Source organism: Cucumis melo, chromosome 8, assembly GCF_025177605.1.
Source record: "Cucumis melo cultivar AY chromosome 8, USDA_Cmelo_AY_1.0, whole genome shotgun sequence".
In the NCBI taxonomy this organism is placed as follows: Eukaryota; Viridiplantae; Streptophyta; class Magnoliopsida; order Cucurbitales; family Cucurbitaceae; genus Cucumis; species Cucumis melo.
Genome location: NC_066864.1, coordinates 22,920,349 through 22,940,667, shown reverse-complemented (window position 1 = coordinate 22,940,667; position 20,319 = coordinate 22,920,349). Strand labels below are relative to the sequence as shown.

The window sequence follows — 20,319 nt, the reverse complement described above, 5'->3', positions numbered from 1 at the left end:
AACCACGAGCGATGGTCTTCGGGCGTTCGACGACGGGGACGCTCCGCGGTTTGGAGGAGTTCGACGACCGGCTCTGCTTCAACGCGGCGGACGACCGACGCAGGGGCGCACGCCGGTGGCTGGCCCCGTGAGCCTGAGAGGAGATCAGAAATGGGGGGTAGCCGCAACTGCTACTCAATGCTGAGACGGAGGCGACGACGGAGACGGGGACAGAGAACGAAGAGAAATGGATGGAGAGATGGTTGTGTGTGGTCGGAAGGCGGGCGAGGACGCGCGGACGGAGGAGAAAATGGATGCAAGGCGACGGTTGGGTTGGTCGGTTGAAGAACACAGGAGAAGAAGAAGGAAATGTTGGGGGGGGCGCGCGCTAGGGTTAGTTTTTAAAATAAATAAATAAATAAATAAATAAATATAATAATAATAATAATAATAATAATAATAATAATAATAATATTAATATTAAATAATAAAAATAATATAAAAAATAAATATAATATTAAATAATAATGATATTATTAATGTTAAATAATAATAATTATATTAATATTAAATTATAATAATAATAATAAATAATATTAATAATAATATAATTAATATTATATTATTATTATATCAATTTACAAGATATTAAATTTAAAGAAATTCGTATCCCTAAATTTCTTTTTCTATCCTCTTAGAAGGAAACCGAAAATTTACACCAAAATTTTAAATAAAAAAAATCGCACAAAATGATGAATTTACCTCGAAAATTTGGGGCGTTACATAAATTTTGGATAAAAAATTCATTTTTATGTATGTTGACTATGTAAAATAACCTAGAAACACTGAATTAAAAGTTTAGAAATATAATTTAAAAGATATTTTTAAATATACCAAAATGAACAAAAATATAACAAAATTTCAGATCTATCACCGATAGATACAATAAACATTGATAGAATATGTAATTTTGCTGTATTTTATAAATATTTTGAATGGTTTTGTCATTTACAATAATTTTTTCATAATTAATTATCAATGTATTTTTTTAAAGTTTAGTTATTTATTGTATAAAAAATGTTTAAGATACTCTTAAAGTTCGACGACAAGCTTATTAGACACGAAGGTGAAACTTTAAGTATGTAGTAGACGCAACTTCTAAAATTAAAAAATCATTTCGAATATAGTAAAAGAGAGAATAATTTTTTTAATATAATTAAGAAAGTAGAAATTTTTGGAGTACCATGAATACTCTTAAAGTTCAACAATTAACTTATTGGACACAAAGTGAAAATTTAAGTATGTACTAGATAATTTTTAAAGTGGAAGAGATCCATATGAAATGGAGTGTAAAAAGAGAGAAGAATAATAATTAGAAAAACATAATTAAAGAAATTAGAAAAAGAAAGAAAAGAAAAGAAAAAGAAAGCAGGGATATAAAAGTAATAAAGACAATGATTTGAAGGAAAAAAAATTGGGGAAAGAAAGGTGTGGGATGGGAAGAGTTTTGGATGCTCTCATTGTTATTCTTCTTATCATTATTGCCTTTAACTCCAACGTTCATTCAAAGCCATGGGCTCCACAATTCCAACGGTTCTACTTCTAATATCATCTAATTCTCATCTTTCTCTTTCATTCTACCTTCAAATATTTTTAATTTTGGTTTTGATTTTGGGCGAGTTTACTAAGCTATTTTGGGCGAGTTTACTAAGCTACTCTTTCGTAGATGAACTTGCCCTAAAGATATCTGGTTAATTGATATGAATTTTTATTCTAGATAAATGTTGTTACGTCGTGGACTAGATCTCTGCTTTGAAAGCAAGAACGATGTGTCCTTGGTGCTAAATCCCAAGAAGCCAATTGCTCCTCAAAATTCATATAACACTTGAATTCTGATGTGCAATCGCCATAGAACGAATTGGAATCAGATGGAAACAATAGTTCAGAAAAGTTACCTTGTAGAAAGGAAAGGAAACATAGAAAATTAGGGTTTTTCACATGTTGTTAAGAAACCAATTCACATACATTTTAAGAAGAAAGAAAAGGTTTGAGAACGTTAACGTGAATTAATTCAATAATTAATTCAGATCTAAAAAACCATTTAATGGTAATAGAATGCTAAAATATTAAAAAAGGATAAGTAGTAAAAGGTTAATTCTATTTTCGCACGAGCATAGTTTCCCAAACCTAAAAACAACTATTCATCCAACATATATCAACAATAGTGCACATGTAGGGACATGGTTGTACTATCACCACCAACACACTTGAGAAGCTCATTTGCAAGTGGCAAATGTGAGACAATTACTACTTATTTTCTTAAAAAGAAAAAGACTTTTCCTTTTTGCTATGATCCTTTGAGTTCAAAGTCATTCTCTACAATTGATTCATTCTATATGTTGAAAGAAGAAATTACAAGATGCAAAACAAAGAAGATTCAAAGAGGCTCTCGCAAATATTCAAAAGTTATAATTTACAAAAAAAAAAACAAAGAATTTCAAGCACAAATTTATGTATAATGTTTGCTCAAGCTCAAGAAATTAAAAGATTGGAGAATATCACGGGGGGACAAAAAAGGGTGCAGCTTCAAAAATATTATCAAGTGTGCATAATGTGGAAAGTGGTGATATTAAACATTGTCAAATATGCACTTCAACTTATAGAGGAGATGTTTAGGACAATTTGGAGCGTTTTATATTGCTTTAGGCTTGATGTTTAAACCGATTAATTGAATTAGTCATGATCAAAGTAGTTATGGAGTGAGTTGCGTTAGAATCTAAAAGTGAGCATTTTAGATTGTAACCTTAGCTTGATGGTTATTCATCCTTCTATGTAAGCTTTTGGTTGGAATCAATCCTAAGAGAAACAATACCTTTGCATAATTCAAACGTTGTGGGCCGCTTATGGGCAGGGAGAGAGACACCTCTCCCTACCTTTGCAAAGGATTGGAGTTTATTAGAGGGAGAGAAAATGTTGGTTAGACGAAGAGAATTTTATTTTCTCATCTAGGAAGGAACACCCAAATTTTATATCCTCCATCCCCATTACATATATAATACACTTATTTTATTATTAATTTTGTGACCAATCATAAATAATGTATATTAAATATATATCATGTTTAGTTGATTAGAATATGTTGTCGTAACATCTTATTTTAACTTTTACAAATTTTAATTATATCTATATCATATATCAAATATTTAGTAAAACCATTTATGTTTAAATTCTACTTTGTCCTAAACTTAACAAAAAAAAAAAAAAAAAAAAATTACTTTAGCAACCAAATTTTTGAATCTCCACCTTTTGATCCAACTAGAAATGAATGAAAATTTTGAACTAAGGGCATGGGACGGGGAAGCCTTTCTTGCTCCATCCCTTCTCCATCAATTGAATATCCCCTCCCTCCTCTAACTCCCAACATATTCTTTCCATCTCCTGTTATTCTCTTATTATTCTAAAAACTAATTTATAAAATATTAAATTGAAAATTTGGGCTCCATGGTTTGCTATAGTTTATAACTAAAATTATTTAGTGTTTAGGGTTTGATAGAGAAAAATCTGTTGTATAGCTTTGTACCTTGTTTCCATGATATTACATGACTTGTCGTGGAGAATGTTATATAGATACAAACTCCAAATTTGCAACCAATTAAGGACAAGAGAGTATACTTATAATTTAGAGATCTCTAGAAACTTCAGAAAAATATAATTTAAAGGGGGCAATAAAAAGTGAAGTGGAGTAAGAAAGAGTAACTATTATCGGGATCGTGTGGGACGACAAACATGATTTCTCTTTCGAGCATGGTCTTCGTTGTGGTGTTGAGTCCGACATGCATATCCGTACCAACAATTTTCCCTTTCGGTCGCATCGCCTGGAAGAAGCTGCCACATTCCACACACACGCACAAATAATTTATGAAGAAAATTACATCTTTCTAACTTTAAACGATCAGTAAACGGTTTCAACTTTTCATTTTTTTTCCATGTAACCCTTTCACAGTGTTTTTTAACAGAAAGATGCAGTTCAACAACCAAGCTGACAACTCAGGCAACCATTAGACATTTTCAAGGTTTATGATGTATGTGTGATGGAAACAATGCTTTGTTCAAGAAGATAACTGAATGCGAGAATATTGAGGTTCCTTCCAGTAAAGAGTATATAAACGAGATTTTGGGATTGTTATGAAAGCAACCAACAGCAGTTTACACTAATGCTAGTTGAGCTAGAGTTGACTAATAAAACATCTACAGCTGACCATTGATCCTATGCTTGGGCTAACTAAAATAGAGAAACAAAAATAAATAGTTGTAGCCAAAAGTAGTGCAAATGTCAGAATACGAAAAACCTGTTTTGAAATTTAGGGAAGGACTGAATTTGAAAGCTGTTGAATGAACTAAAGATAAAAAGTTCATTCGAAATATTTTGTAATAGACCAAGAAGTACAAAATATTGCCAGAAATCTTGTGCATCATGACAGAAGGATGCAGATTGCGATTAGAGCATAGTTACATGTCTAAGAAAGTCGACATCAACAATAGCATACTGGAACATACTGCATCCCATCCCATCATAGAATTTTTGGAGGGGAGATCTTGAAAAATCCACCAATACGAAAGTTTGATTTTTTTTTTTTTAAAGGTTTTTTTTTTAGTATAACTTGAGGGTGGGGGATTTCAACCTAGGACCTCTTACCCTCGGGAACAAACAGATGTCAGTTAATGAAAGTTTGACTTTTATTCTATATATATAATCCAACTTAAGTAAATTTCTATTAACTAAAAACATTTTATTTTTTTAGATTCGATTAGTTTATCTTTTAATTATTTTTCATTCTATAGATCTTTCTATTTGAGGATATTTCCCAAATTATAGCTAGAATTTTTGTAGGTAAATTCCAACTATATTATCATTACTAGCAACTAATTTTTATATTGAATGGGAATTATTGAATCTATTTCACCCAAAACTACAAATCCATGAAAATAAAGTTCCATTATATAAAATATTAAAATAAAGAGGAACTAAACAAAGAATGAAAATATTTATGCAAGATTTAAAAAGGAAAAACCGAGACAATTGAACTTTCCACGTAAAAGTAAAATTACTCACATATTTTGGAGTTGAAATGCGAAACCAATACAGGAGAAATCCCACCAATTTTTCATAACACTCGCTACATTGAGGGAAAAAACAATTACAAGTCATGAATACGTATTGCATGGTAACATAATAACGATAACAACAATGAGAAACAACAAAATGGATGGCAAAAAAGCTTTAACCTGAAATGGTAGGAGATGAGATACATATTTGAAATGATTTTTCATCAGACTATAACCTTACTAATTTATGTGGCTAGTATTGCAAAAAATGAGGAGCCATATTGCACAGGCCATCCATATTGAGTTTAAATTATTAGTTATAATCATATGTACAATCAATGTTTTGAGACACGACATTGCTGAGATTTCAAAATTTTATTGTTATACATATAAAAAGGGCGAAGAAATATCAAAGAACAAATATATACATGCATATATATACATACATACAGTCATACAAAACCCAATCACATACGAAAGATAAGATGATTTGATCCGTATAAACCCACAGTGACAAAAGTATATTTCAGGAAGGGTAGAAAAGGAATTTCAGCTTCAACTGATGATTAGAATGGATAGTGTTTGACAGTTATTGTATTTATTAAAAGTTTGAACAAGGAGTTATAATTTCTTAGGCAGTTACGTTTGTCTTTTCTTTAAATAAATTCTATATTCTGCAGAATGGCCATCTATTTTCTTTTGGAAGTCATTTTGTACTGTTGGGAGAGAAGACTGGCCCTCTCATACTGGTCTGGTCCATTGCGGTAGATTGCAATCTCTGTGTTTTCATTAATAGTAAAAAATAGAGATACATATCTGTTAGATGAGTGAACATAATAGAGTCTAATATTATATCATCTAACAGCGTGCATGTTCTCAAGCTTAGTTGGAGTTCTTCTGCTAAAGCCTTGGTTTGAAGAAGCTCACCGGTTTATACAGAATATGTCTTTAGCTTGGACTGCTCACTTTGTTTTAGCTTCAGTTCAAGCCTCTTCGAATTTGATCTGGATTGTTTTTATTTCTCCTACTTAATCCTTTTCTTTTCTTTGTAGTAGTTTGGTAATTGTGGTATTTTATTTTGGTCTTTTGTACTTTGAGCAGGAGGCTCTTTTTATTTTAGAGTGAAAAACTTTTTCTTTTCAATATAAAATTAAACTGAAAGAAAAGAAAGGATTACTATATAAGAAGGATGCAATTTTACGGGATGAGAGTTTTTTATTGCCCCATATTAAAAGGAAGCCTTTACAAAATCTATATAACATTGAGATGTGAACTGTATCATCAAGCAGAGGAGATATACTAGTCAAACTTTCTAAGTGGAAAAAGAAATCAATTTCCTTGGATGAATTATAAGAATGAAATATGAAACTGACTTACTTGCAAATAGGCGTCTCTGCACTTATCATCTCTGCATGGTTTAGAGGCATTCGAGTTCGATCTGATTTGTAATTTAAGATTACTATATTAAAACACTCATTTGTACTATAAAATAAATTAATAAAATAACAAACAAAAGAAATTATAAGGTGTCCATTACGATATATATTGATAACTGAGTTTGCCCTAAGGTGAAACAAAGTATCCCAGCTTATTAGAAGAGAGCTGGTAACCTGATCTTCCCTCTCCACTTGCTACAACAATTCACAAAAAAACATAAAAGCAACATATACACAACCTATAATATCCCAGTGGTCCCCCCTCACATTCCTTATTCTGTCATGTGTAGCTAGTGATTTCCCTTTACTCCCCCTTCGTGCATAATAATTTGTTGAAAGAACTAAGGACTTAGTTCTTCCACGAGAATGTTGAATTTATTGCAAAAAGGAAATTGCGGGAAGTTAGACACACGGGAACCATCGGAGATCATGTTAAACAGTTCTCCACCATTATGTTGGACACGCGAGACATGTTGAAAAAGGATAAAGTATTCTGCTTTGTAGAAGGACTCAAGCCATGGGCCAGGACTAAATTATACGAGTAGAAAGTTCAAGATCTTGTCTTTACCCTTGCCGCCGCAGAAATATTGTTAGACTACGGTGGCAACCAAGGGTCCTAAAAGAAGAATGTGCCAACACTGGATGAGAACAGGGTCTCCAAGCCTAATCCCCTAAGAAACTTTGCTAATGACAACAAACCGCAGATCCCAAGCACTAGTACTCCTGGAGGAGCATATCAATCAAGTTTGAATCAGATAAGACCTATTTCTTGCTTCTTGCGTAAAGCCATCGAGTAGCCAAATGTCTAAATCGGAGCACGCTAACAACATTACAAGCCTCCGTATAGTATTCTAACGATTCCGAGGCAGAAACAAAAATGGAAAATGAAGATGCGGGGGAAACTCCTCGAATGTGCATTAAAATTTATTGGCAATTCAAAAGATCTCTCACTAAAAAGATGCTTTCGAAAAGGGATTCATGTTTGTCGACGCGGTCATCAACTCCAAACCCACAAAAGGCACCATGGTAGGTTCAGGTGGAACTCACAATTTCATTTCAAAACATGAGGCATGTCGACTGAAGTTGAAAATCGAGAAAGACACAGGCAAGATGAAAAGCTGTTAATTTCGAAGCTTTGCCAATTGTTGGAGTGTCGAAAAGGATATCTCTAAAATTAGGTGAATGGAGAGGAGACGTTAATTTAGTTATGGTTCATATGGATGACTTCGACGTTGTACTCGGTATGGAATTCCTCTTGGAATATGAAGTTATTCCCATGCCACTGGCTCAGTGTCTGACATTAACAAGCAGTAATCATACAGTGGTCCAAGCGAAGATCAAGCAACCGAGTGGGCTGAGAATGATTTCAGTCCTACAACTGGAAAAGGGGCCTAGTAGAGAGGAGATGACTTTTATGGCTATCTCGATGGTGGATGAGCAAATTGAAGCCGAGCTTGTACCAATAGAGATCTAGAAAGTTCTGAACGAATACGTTGATACAAAATGCCGCTTGGACAGCTGAAGACATTGCCTCCTCGATGGGGGATTGATCACGAGATTGAGCTTATCCCAGGAGCCAAACCCCTAGCAAATAATGCTGGCTCCACCTGAGTTAGTTGAACTCAGGAAACAATTGGATGAGTTGACTGTCAGATGAGTTAGTTGAACTCAGGAAACAATTGGATGAGTTGACTACTAGATTCATCAGACCAGCGAAAGTGCCTTATGGGACCCCTATACTGTTTCAAAAGAAGAAAGACGGGACACTCGGACTATGTACAAACTATAGAGCTTTGAACAAAGCTACGGTTCAAAACAAGTACCCCTCTCGATCATAACCAATTTGGTTGGCCAATTGAATGGAGCTTGATACTTTACGAAGCTCGACCTTCGATCAGACTATTACCAGGTTCAAATAGCATAAGGGGTTGAACCAAAGACTACTTGCGTATCAAGGTACGGGACCTTCGAGTTCCTTGTAATGCGCTTCAACTTGACAAACGCCCCTGCAATCTTCTGCACCCTGATGAACTAGGTATTCCACAAGTATCTAGATCAGTTTATGGTTTTCTGTTCCAGTCTAGAAGGACACCAGGTTCACCTTCAGTTAGTTTTGACAAGCTTCGACATAATCAATTATATGTAAAGAAAGAGAAGTATGCTTTTGCCCAACATATTAATTTTTTAGGTCATGTTATCGAATATGGAAAAATTCAAATGGATGAGGATAAGTTACAAGCTATCCAGAAGCGGAGAGCCCCACTTTTGTGACAAAATTATGCTGCTTCTTAGGATTGGCTAATCACTACTGTCAGTTCATTGAAGAATTTTCAAGAAGGGTTGCACCATTGACTGAGTTGTTGAAGAAAGGTACGACTTTGAAATGGCCAGTCGAATGTCAAACTACCTTTGATGAACTAAAGATGATTATGATGAAGGGTCCTGTCCTTGGATTGGTTGATGTGTCTAAGCTGTTCAAAGTTGAAACCAATGCGTCATATTTTGCTCTCGGGGGTGTCCTTACCTAAGAAGGTCGAATTGAAAGCTCAATAATGCTGAAAGAAGGTATATATCTTCGAGAAAGAAATGCTTGCAATTGTCCATTGTCTGAGGGCCTGAAGACAATATTTATTGCGTGCCCTTTGTTGTGAAATTTGACAACAACGCTATCTTCACTTCTTCAGCCAGCCAAAGTTGACCTTAAGCAAGCGAGGTGACAGAAATTTTTGGCTAAATTCAACTTCAAAGTCAAACACAAGAAAGGAACTAGAAATCAAGCCGCTAATGCTCTTAGTTGTAACGGCCAACATGCAGCTTTGTGTATGCTAACTCCTATTCATACAAGTAAAGTTGATGCATCAATGCACAATATCATTAGGGAGTTCATTCAGAAGGATCTCTCTACCCAAGCTGTCATTGCTCTAGCCAAACCCGGTAAGACAATACAGTTTTGAGTTGAAGAAGACCTATTATTAATAAGAGGAAACCAGTTGTATGTTACAAGAGTAGGTGATTTGAGGAAAAGGTCATTATTGCATGAGTGTCACGACACCTTATGGGCCAATCATCCTAGGTGATAGAGGACTTATGCACTGCTGAAGAAAGACTACTTCTAGCCTAATATGCGAGACGGAATCAAGTAGTATATGAAAACATGCCTCATCTGAAAACAAGATAAGGTTGAGAAAGTGAAAGTTGCAGGGCTTCTCAAACCCTTGCCTATTCCGACGAGACCGTGGGAGAGTGTCTCCATGGACTTTTTTACACGTCTCCCAAAGGTGCAACCTTGAGGCCATCTTGGTTATCATCGACCGATTCTCGAAGTATGCCACTTTCATCTCTACTACCAAATAATGTGCTGTCAAGTTGATAACATAGTTGTTTTTTAAGTATGTAGTGAAGTTGTGGGGAGTCCCAATGAGCATCGTAAGCGAGTTATTTACCTTCTTGGAGACGAGTCTGAATATATCTTCAAGCCACCACCCTCATATTGATGGCCAGACCGAATGATTCGGTTGTATGCTCGAGGAGTATCTGCGCCATTCCACTGATGCAAGACAAAAAAATTGGGTCCAGTGGCTCAACTCTGTTTCAATGCTTAAACTAGTTCGTCAATGGGGAAGAGTCCCTTCAAAATTGTAAGTAGAAGACAACCCTTATTACCTCATATTGTTGGTCATCCTTATGTTGGAAAAAACCCACAAGCTCACAGCTTCACGAAAGACTGAAAGCAGACTACAGATATTGCTTGAGATTACTTAGAGAAAAGCTTGTAGCATATGAAAAAGTGGTCCAATAAAAAGTAGTGTCCTCTCGAGTTTCAAGTAGGAGAGAACAAGTTCTCATCAAGTTGAAGGTAGAGCAAATTCGGTTTAGAGGGCGCAAAGAACAATAACTCGTTAAAAAATATGATAATCTTGTAGAAGTCCATAAGAAGATAGGAAATGCATCGTATAAGGTGGCCTTATGTGCATGGATGAAAATCCACCTAGTAATTCATGTGAACAACTTAAAACCCTACCATCAAGATCCTGACAATAAGTAGCGGAACAATATTGCTCGACCATGCATTGACCTAAAGTAGAAAGAAGATAAAGAAGTTGAAGAGATCCTTGCAGATTGAGTTAGGAAGGGTAGAAAGCCCACGAGGAGAATCTACAAATTCCTGGTCAAGTGGAAGAACCTCCTCGCCGAGAAAACAAGTTGGGAGCGTATCGAAGACCTTGAAGCAAAAGATCGAAGAATTCTAGCATCACTAGTCGACAAGGACATCAACTATTTAAGTGGGGGAAAATGTCATGAGTATGCTCGTTCCAATGCATTATTTGCCTATAACCGCATGCCTAGACATCCTCACACCACCTTATGTTTATGCTTTTGTACTTAGTTTAGCTTGTTTCCTTTAGTTTCTATGTTGCTTGCTTGTAGGTGACATTTCACACTTTTCATATGCAAGCCTGTCATATCTGAAAATGTTTAAAATGTACTATAGGGGAGCCCACTAGTCAATTCCCCAATTAAGCCTTGTTGTACTCTTTGCAAACCAAGCTTTCTTACAATTACTAGTCTTCAATGTTTTTTTTAATAATATTTCCAATGCTTATCTTTCTCTTTCATGTTTTATAAAACCATTCTCTCTCAAAACATGAAGGGAGACTACATCATCCTACGAGTTTGCCTGTGACTTTTGGATTTAGTACAACTGACTAGTTCATCGAGTTAGAACAAGTGCCGCACAATCGCCCGCCCCATATTTGAAAGGTTGCGATTGTGACACTTGGCAATACGTGGAATAACAATTTCTACTACAAGTTTTTCATTATTTTATAACGATTATGATTACACACTTCCATTGTTTGAAAAATGCCCCTCCGAATGCCTTTTTGCCTGTGGGAGAAACCCACAGAAGAACATTGCAAAAATGGAACATCTTTTCTGCAGTTTATCTTCCATTGTCACTAGGTGGAATTTCTTGCTTTTCATTGATTCAGCAATGTTAAGTTTTAAGGTTTTAAGATTTGGGTCCTTTTGCTCTACGGTCTAGGTGGAATTCCTTCATGCAATATATTTTTAAGTTTTAAAGTACCATTCCAAACAAAAGTCGGTAGCGATATATCTTTTGCTCCCTTGTATAACCTTCTATAGCAAAAGCATCCTTCATTCCAAAAATAAATAAATTAAAAACAAAGTTGGAAAAAACCTACCAATTTCTCTGTTGTTAAACCTTACAATCCATTCCGAGATGACATCTTGCAACGTTTTACCCATCTGACTAATGCACCTCCCCGTAATCTAGGAGCCAAAATGTGAAGCATATCATCTACTTAATAGCAAAGCCGGGAAATCTTCTTAATCAATAAGGAGATACAGATCTTACATCCTGTTCATGCCGATTATTTTCATGTGTCAACTGTGGAATTCTTGAGATGGTACGTCCGGAAATCTGCATTACATAAAAGTATAAGAGAACCCTCCAACTCTCCAGTTTGTGAACTTACGTCTAAATAATTACAAAATAAAATGGAAACAAAACTTCATTTTAGCTTGCCACAATGTAAAGAACAAGCGGTAACAAGCCTTGACAGATACCCTACGAAATAAGTAAAAGAAATCAAAGAGACGAAGCAATAACAGCACATACTGGTTTAAAAGTTTCGGGACTGCAAGTGGCGTATATATCACTTCTTTGTAAACTCTGAGCTTGCCAATATGCACCACAAAATGCTCTATCACAACCTAAACCTGAAGGATCATTTGAACTTTTTTAAGTTTGGGCAAGAAATAAAAATATACTATTCTTAATTCCATCGCTGCAATGAACACAAAAAGCTCACAACTACACAAAATAGAGATGGAAAACGTTAATTTTGCAACACATCACCAATTCAAACTAGTCCCAAGATTCTGCCCCACACAGATCCCTCAAGTTAATGCACAAAAATTTCATGAATTCCAAATCCAAGTTTTGTTCAAACTTCATTGGAAACTTAAAGCTCAGTAAAATCAATCCTAGAGAAATATAAAATTAAGATCGACTTCATACAATATGAACAACTTTCATCAACAAAAACTAACGAGTCTGTTGAACTTGAAATAATTTAGACTCCGACTGAAGTATCTTTCATCAAATCTATCCTAAAGAAATATAAAATTTAGACTCTGACTGAATTATCTTTCATCAAACCTATCGTACCATATGAACAAATTTCATCAACAAAGAAATAAAGAAATAATGAGATTATTGAACTTCAAATAACTTGGACTACGACTGAAGATCTTTCATAAAATGAAGATATTAAAATTAACTTACATCATAGGTTACATCACACTAATCTGTTGAGTGAATTCACCACAAAATTGCTACATACACTTAATTTTCATATTGAAGTAATATGGATTATTTTGATATTTAAAGTCAAGTTTATAACAGTCGTCAGTCCACTAGATGCATTATGCTAAACAAACGCATACTTTTACGTGATTATTATGCAAACGGTTATGCCCATGAAGATAAACATGATTGCTATCAGTGCATGGAAATATCAATGCTTTTATTCAATTATTAACTATTAACAGCAACCTCACAACTCCGATTATATCTTCCAAATCATTCACACTAACAAGTAGCATGATAATAGCAACCAACATTTCCAACAATTCATTTCATTTGATATTAATCTATCATTACAAATAATTAATTTCTGAATTGGCCTAGTTTTATACGATGCTTCATTAATGATAAGAGATTTCGTTTCGAATTACTAGAAAAATATCCTCTCAAGGGGATAGCAAAACAATTTATCGTTTCTAGGAACATGGTTGTCCATATCCAAACTGCACAGGGCCCTTAGGCGATCTGACAGCATCCTGACTGTCCATGCGCAACTTTCTTCCTCATCTATATCTACCCACACAAAAATTAATCTACGTGATCCCTAAAATCGTAATGCAATCTCTATGTGCTTATGATAGAAAGATAAGACAAATGTATGCATCTAGCAATTTGATAAGTGTCGATAATGAAAATCTTACTCAATTGAAAGATTTTCCTTGGGGCAGTACAATTCCTAGCCTCACTCATAAGCAAGGAACTTCTCCTCTTCCTCTTGAGAAATTAACAGCCAAACGTGAAAAGAAAATCTACCGTGACTTCCTTCCCCCATATATACGCTCTCTCCTTTCTCTAACTAATTGTGGGGAACACCCTATTGCTGTTGGATGTAGAAGCCACACTCCCCGCTTCATATGTCATACCCTTTTTACCCCTCCTTGTATATTGTAAATGTTGATTATTTTTATTTTTATTTTATATTTTATTGTATTGGTTGTATTATATTTGCCAAATTTATTTTTTCCTTCTTTGTAAGGGGTTGCTTTTCTATTTAAGGACGCCATGGTATCAGAGAAGGTTTTGAAACCCTAAAAAACCCTAATTGGTTTTCTGACCTTTGTTGCTTCAGCCATGTTGGATACTGAGTTACCTATGGCTAAAGTCGACAATCATATCCATTCCAATAGCCCAACTATCCAAATCACCACGATCTGACTTAATGGAGATAACTTTTTTAATTTGTCACCAAGTGTTAGATTTTATTGTTATGATATATATTTATATTATGTCCATTATCGTAATCGTACATACAGTCTAGGGTTTCTTTGTTCTCATACATATGTAACTTTACTCAGACACTATATGAATAAGAAAATACTCTTTTCTCTGAATCCTTGACTACATGGTATCAGAGACATTAGGATTTGGAATATCGTAGTTGGTGGCTTCCTTCTCCATTAGGGCTTAAGTTTAGGTCATCTTTGAGTGGCCGTTTGTTGACACCGCCCAACTCATAAGAAGCGCCACTGCGGCCGTATTCTGTCGTCGCTGATCGCCGAGAAATGCCGTGCGTGAGCTTCATGCACCGTCGGAAAATTTTTTAACAGCCTACACGTGTCGGCACATGAGAGCTTTGGAGTCTCCGTTTTGACTTACCTTGAAGACCTTTATGAGAAGTAGTAATTCAAAGAATTCGGGAGAGGAGTTGGCCATGAGGCCTCTGACCACATCGGTTGGAGAAGCTCTTCTTCTTTCTTGCTTAGTTTCGGGAAGGAGTTGAATCTTCGCCAATAGCCTTATTGATTAATTTACATAAAAAGGCTTGGTCATTTAGGCTTTTAGTGGTCCGAAGGCATAGCTGTCTTCTGGGCTTGTCTCGAATCCTATTTTCTGGTCTGTGCAGTTGGGTCCATCGAAGATTATTCGGGTTTGACAAAAATTGAAGACTACGACCTCGTTCTAGGGTTTGTGCCTGGTTTTGTGTTCCAATTTTGCAGCTGTTTGGATTGATTTGTTTTGTTTGTTTGAACTACAATCAGTTTGTGCCTTAGTATGACCGACTAAAAAATTTGGTAGTTTCTAACGTCATTCTCTTAGCCTCTAAGATCATAAAACATAGGTTAAATGGATCTAATTATTATGATTGGCATCGTACAATCTTGTTCTATTTGAGAAGTACTGATATGGATGATCATATGACCGAAGTTCCCTCAGAAGACGCAAAGAAGAAGAAGGATTGACTTCGTGATGATGCCTGTCTATATCTTCAGATCAAAAACTCCATTAAGAGTGAGATAATTGGATTGGTTCATCACTGAGTCTGTCAAAGAACTGTTGGAATTTTTAGATTTTCTATATTCAGGTAAAGAGTAAGTACATATGATGTTTGAGGTTTGTATGTAGTTGAGTCTGTTACCAGCTACTTTATCCGTCTTAAGAAGATAACTGTCGAGCTTGCTTTGCTGTTACCTTTTAGTTCTGATGTTAGAGTTCAACAAGCTCAATGAGAGAAGTTGGCTGTTATGATCTTTTTGAATGGACTCTTATTTGAATTTGGAATGGCGAAGGCACAGATTCTCTCTGACTCTAAGATTCCATTACTAGACGATGCTTCCACTTGTGTCATGCGCATTGAAAGCTATCCTACTGGTGTGTCTATTCCTCAATCCAGCAATGCTCTCATTAGCAAGAACAATAACCCTCGGGCACCTCGAGCGATGGATAGCAATGTTCAGAGGAATAGTTATGATCATCGAAAACCAGATTTTGTAGAGATTTTTGTAACATTGGTAGAGGACTCCACATCTTCTCTTCTTGACTCTGGCACTATTCACCTTACCCCATCATTTTTTCTGTCTTCTATGTTACATTTGACTAACTTATCCTTTAATTTAATTTCTATTAGTCAACTTACTCATGACCTTAATTGTGTTGTCTTGTTCTTTCCTAGTTATTGCTTGTTTCAGGATCGTGTGATGAAAAAGATTATTGGTAGAGGATATAAGTCGGGAGGCTTTTATCTCTTTGATCAAGTACCGCAAGCTGTGGTGTGTCCTATTGTTCCTTCTCTCTTTGAAGTCTATTGTCATAGGTCATCCATCTTTGTTCGTGTTGAAGAAACTTTATCCCGAATTAAGGTCTTTGTTCTCTTTAAATGGTGATTCGTGTCAATTTGCTAAATTTCATCGTCTTAGTTCAAGTCCTCGGGTCAATAAAAGAGCAAGTGCTTCATTTGAGTTAGTTCATTTTGATATTTGGGGTCCATGTCCAATTGTATCTTAAATAGGCTTTCGTTATTTTGTTACTTTTGTTGATGATCATTCTCGTTTAACTTGGTTATATTTAACGAAAACTCGTTCTAAGTTATTATCTCATTTTTGTGCCTTTCATGCTAAAATAAAAAATCAATTTAATGTCTCTCTCAAAACTTTGCGCACTGATAATGCGGGTGAATATTTTTCTCTTCCTCTTGGCTCTTACTTGTGTGAACATGACATTATTCATCAGTCTTCGTGTGTTGACACTCATCTAAAAAAGGTGTTGCAGAACGGGAAAATAGGCATTTACTTGAAACTGCCTGTGCTTTATCGTTTTAAATGCATATTTCGAAAACTTTTTGAGCAGATGTTATTTCCACAACTTGTTTTTTGATTAATAAAATGCCTTCATCTGTTCATAATAGTGAGATTCCTTATCGTGTTCTTTTTCCTACCAAGTCTTTGTTTCCTATTGCTCCTAAGATATTTGGTTATGTTTGTTTTGTTCACGACGTTCGTCCTCATCATACTAAGATAGATCCCAAATTCTTGAAATATATCTTCTTGGGCTATTCGCATGTTCAAAAGAGGTATCGTTGTTATTGTCCTACCCTAAAAAGGTATCTTGTTTCGCCTGATGTTGCATTTTTTAGGATATACCTTTTACTTCATCACCACCGAGTTAGTGTTAGGGGGAGGATGACAATCTTTTTATATATGAGGTTACCACTCTAACACCATCCTCTTCCACTAATGCACCTCCTTCTCGCCCATTGCTTTCTCGAGTTTACTCTCGACGACATCCACCACAACCTTCAGACTCATGTCTTCCATCAATGCTTCCGTCATGCGATCCGGGACCAAGTGATGATCTTCCCATTGCTCTTCGCAAATGTAAACACAAGTGTACTTACCCTGTTTCTTCCTTTGTTCCCTATCACCGGTTGTCTCCCCCACATATGCTTTTATTACGTCTTTTGACTCCACATCTATTCCTAACAATGTTCATGAAGCTTTATCTCATCCTGGCTGGAAAAATGCAATGATCGAGGAGATGACTGCTTTAGATGATAATGGTACTTGGGATTTGGTATCTTGTCCTACAGGAAAGGAGGCCATTGGTTGTAAATGGGTGTTTGCTGTTAAGGTGAATCCTGATAGAACAATGGCTCGATAGAGAGCATGTCTTGTTGCCAAAGGTTATGCTCATATCTAAGGAATTGATCATTCAGATACATTTTCTCCAGTTACAAAATTAACTTCCATCCGCCTATTTCTTTTCATGGCTGCTACCCATAAATGGCCTTTCCATCAACTTGACATTAAGAGTGCTTTTCTGCATAGTGATCTTCAAGAGGAAGTCTATATGGAGCAACCACCTGAGTTTGTTGCTCAAGGGGAGAGTGATAAAGTATGTCGCCTTCGAAAATCTTTGTATGGTTTGAAACAGAGTCCACGTGCAAGGTTTGGTAAGTTTAGTCAAGCTCTTGTACGCTTTGGTATGCAGAAAAGTACATCTGATCATTATGTTTTCTATCGCCGGTCTGATAATGGTATAGTTTTACTAGTTGTATATATTGATGATATTGTTATTACTGGAAATGATGATCAGGTATTTCGTCTCTCAAAACTTTCCTCCAGGGTCAATTTCATACGAAAGATTTGGTCCAATTGAAATATTTTTTTAGCATTGAAGTGATGAGAAGCAAGAAAGATATTTATTTGTTTCAACGAAAATACGTACTTGATTTGTTATTTGATAAAGGAAAATTAGGAGCCAAACCAAGTGGTACTCCAATGATGTCAAATCAGCAACTTGTTAAAGACGAACTATGTAAAGATCCTGAGAGATATAGGAGCTTAGTTGGGAAGTTGAACAACTTAACAATGACTCGACTAGGCATTGCTTATTTTGTAAGTGTGGTAAGTCAGTTCATGTCTTCCCCTACAGTGGATCATTGGGCTACAGTAGAGTAGATTTTGTGTTATCTGAAAGCTGCTCTTGGACATGAGATTTTGTACAAAGATCATAGACATATGAGAGTTGAATGTTTTTTTTATGCTGATTGGACGGGATCTCAAGAGGATAGGAGATCGACTTCTAGAAATTGTGTCTTTGTAGGCAGAAACTTGGTATCATGGAAGAGTAAGAAGAAATAAAATATTGTTTCTTGTTCGAGTGCTGAGTCAGAATATAGAGCTATGGCACAATCTCTGTGCGAAATAGTATGGATTCACTAATTATTATCTGAGATAGGCTTTATTATTACAGTGCCAGCTAAATTATCGTGTGGTAATCAAGTTGCACTTCACATTGCATCTAATCCAGTAGTTCATGAATGAACTAAACGTATTGAGGTGGATTGTCACTTCAATTGTGAGAAAATCCAAGATGGGTTGGTGTCCATAGGATATGTGAATACTAGAGAACAATTTGGAGATATTTTGACCAAAGCTGTAAATGGTGCAAGGATAAGCTATCTGTGCAACAAACTGGACATGATCGACATATTTGCTCCGGCTTGAGGGGGAGCGTTATGATATATATTTATATTATGTCTATTATCGTAATTGTACATACAGTCTAAGGTTTCTTTGTTCTCTATAGATATGTAACTTTACTCTATATGAATAAGAAATACACTTTTCTTTGAATTATTGAGTACATGTATATTAGTGGACAAGGGAAAATTGGCTACATTACCGATAAAAAAACCGCCCCAAAACCAAACAACCCTTTGTTTGCTGCATAGGGTGCTGAAAACTCCATGGTTGAAGACATCGACTTTAATTACATGTGCTACTCTATAGCCAAGGAATTGTGCAACAATGTAACACAGATGTACTTTGATTTAGGCAATCAATCTCAAATTAGGAGATACATGCCAAGGAGGTAAATCGATGACACAATAATTTCACCTCCTAAAAAAGATTTGGCAAGAGTTGGATCTCCTTGATTCATACGAGTGGAAATCTACAAATAATCAAAAGTATTACAAGAAAATTGTAGAAGACAATCGTATTTACAAGTTCCTTGCGGCCTTAATGTTGAATTTGATGAGGTTAGAGGTAAAATACTTGGGAAAATCACTCTTCCATCTATTAATGATGTTTTTTCTGAAGTTCACAAGTAAGAAAGCTGAAAAAATATTACAATTGGAAAAAAACCTTTTGATTCTGTAGAAAGTTATACGTTGGTGACCAAACAAACAGCCATGAAGCCTCGGATTGTTCTAGCAAGAAACATGAAAAGCCTCAAGTCTGGTGTGACCATTGCAATAAACCCTGACATACGCATGAAACATGTTGGAAGCTTCATGGAAAACCTGCAAATTGGAAAAGTTCTAAGCAAGGGGAGAGAAATTCCCAACTACACACCTCAGACGCGAACGTTGGCAATTCCAACCTGTTTAACAAGAAGCAACTTGATCAAATCTTGAAACCGCTAAAGACTACTTCCCAATCTAATAGTCCTAGTGTTTTTGTGGCACAATAGGTAATTTTTCTCAAGTCTCTTGCATAAACTCATCTCTATGGATTATAGATTATGGAGCCTCTAGTTATATGACCAATTCCTCTTCCTTATTTGCATCCTACTCTCCTATATATTGCAATAAAAAGATTCACGTTGCGGATGGTAGTTTCACCCATGTACATTGCATTATGTTCTTCATGTTGCAAAATTAGCTCGCAATTTGTTATCTGTTAGTAAAATCTCTAAAGATGCTAACTGTCGTGTTGTCTTCTATGACAATCATTGTATCTTTCATGATCAGGACTTGAGGGAAACAATTAGATGTGCTAGAATGATTGGTGGTCTCTATTACTTGGATGAAGTTTCAGCAAGTCATAAACAAGTTCAGAGCTTGAGTAGAGTTTGTTTTCCTTCTTCTAAAGAAAATATAATGCTTTGGCATCGTAGATAAGGGCATCCTAATTTCTTTTACTTAAAGTATTTGTTTCCAGATTTATTTAAAGCCTTTATTGTTCTTGACATGGAGTTTGACAGATCCAAAAGTGGCATATTGTCAACCAACAATGAGTTATATTCTTGATATGCTAGAAGAGACAAACTCAAGGTAGCAAAAACTCTCATTGAGTAGAATTTGAAATTGCAAGGTGCAACAAAAAATAAGATAAAGGAAAGAAAGAAGTACGAGAGACTTGTTGGGAGACTCATATATCTCTCACACACATGTCCTGAGATCGG

General features: G+C 35.7%; 1 protein-coding gene across 2 annotated transcripts in view; it reads right to left on the bottom strand.

Annotated features, from left to right (window-relative positions):
- Positions 1–3,524: 3,524 nt before the first annotated feature.
- The window catches only part of LOC103486049 (uncharacterized), a 47,655-nt gene continuing 30,860 nt past the window's right edge, over positions 3,525–20,319 (bottom strand). For both annotated transcript variants that reach the window (XM_008443864.2, XM_008443863.3), the window contains exons 10-15: positions 12,163–12,263; positions 11,899–11,964; positions 11,726–11,813; positions 6,463–6,523; positions 5,093–5,156; positions 3,525–3,864 (exon numbers count right to left, since the gene is read on the bottom strand). In XM_008443864.2, the coding sequence (XP_008442086.1) occupies positions 3,739–3,864; positions 5,093–5,156; positions 6,463–6,523; positions 11,726–11,813; positions 11,899–11,964; positions 12,163–12,263 (506 nt within the window). In that variant the 3' untranslated portion in view covers positions 3,525–3,738. The remainder of the gene's footprint in view (positions 3,865–5,092; positions 5,157–6,462; positions 6,524–11,725; positions 11,814–11,898; positions 11,965–12,162; positions 12,264–20,319) is intronic.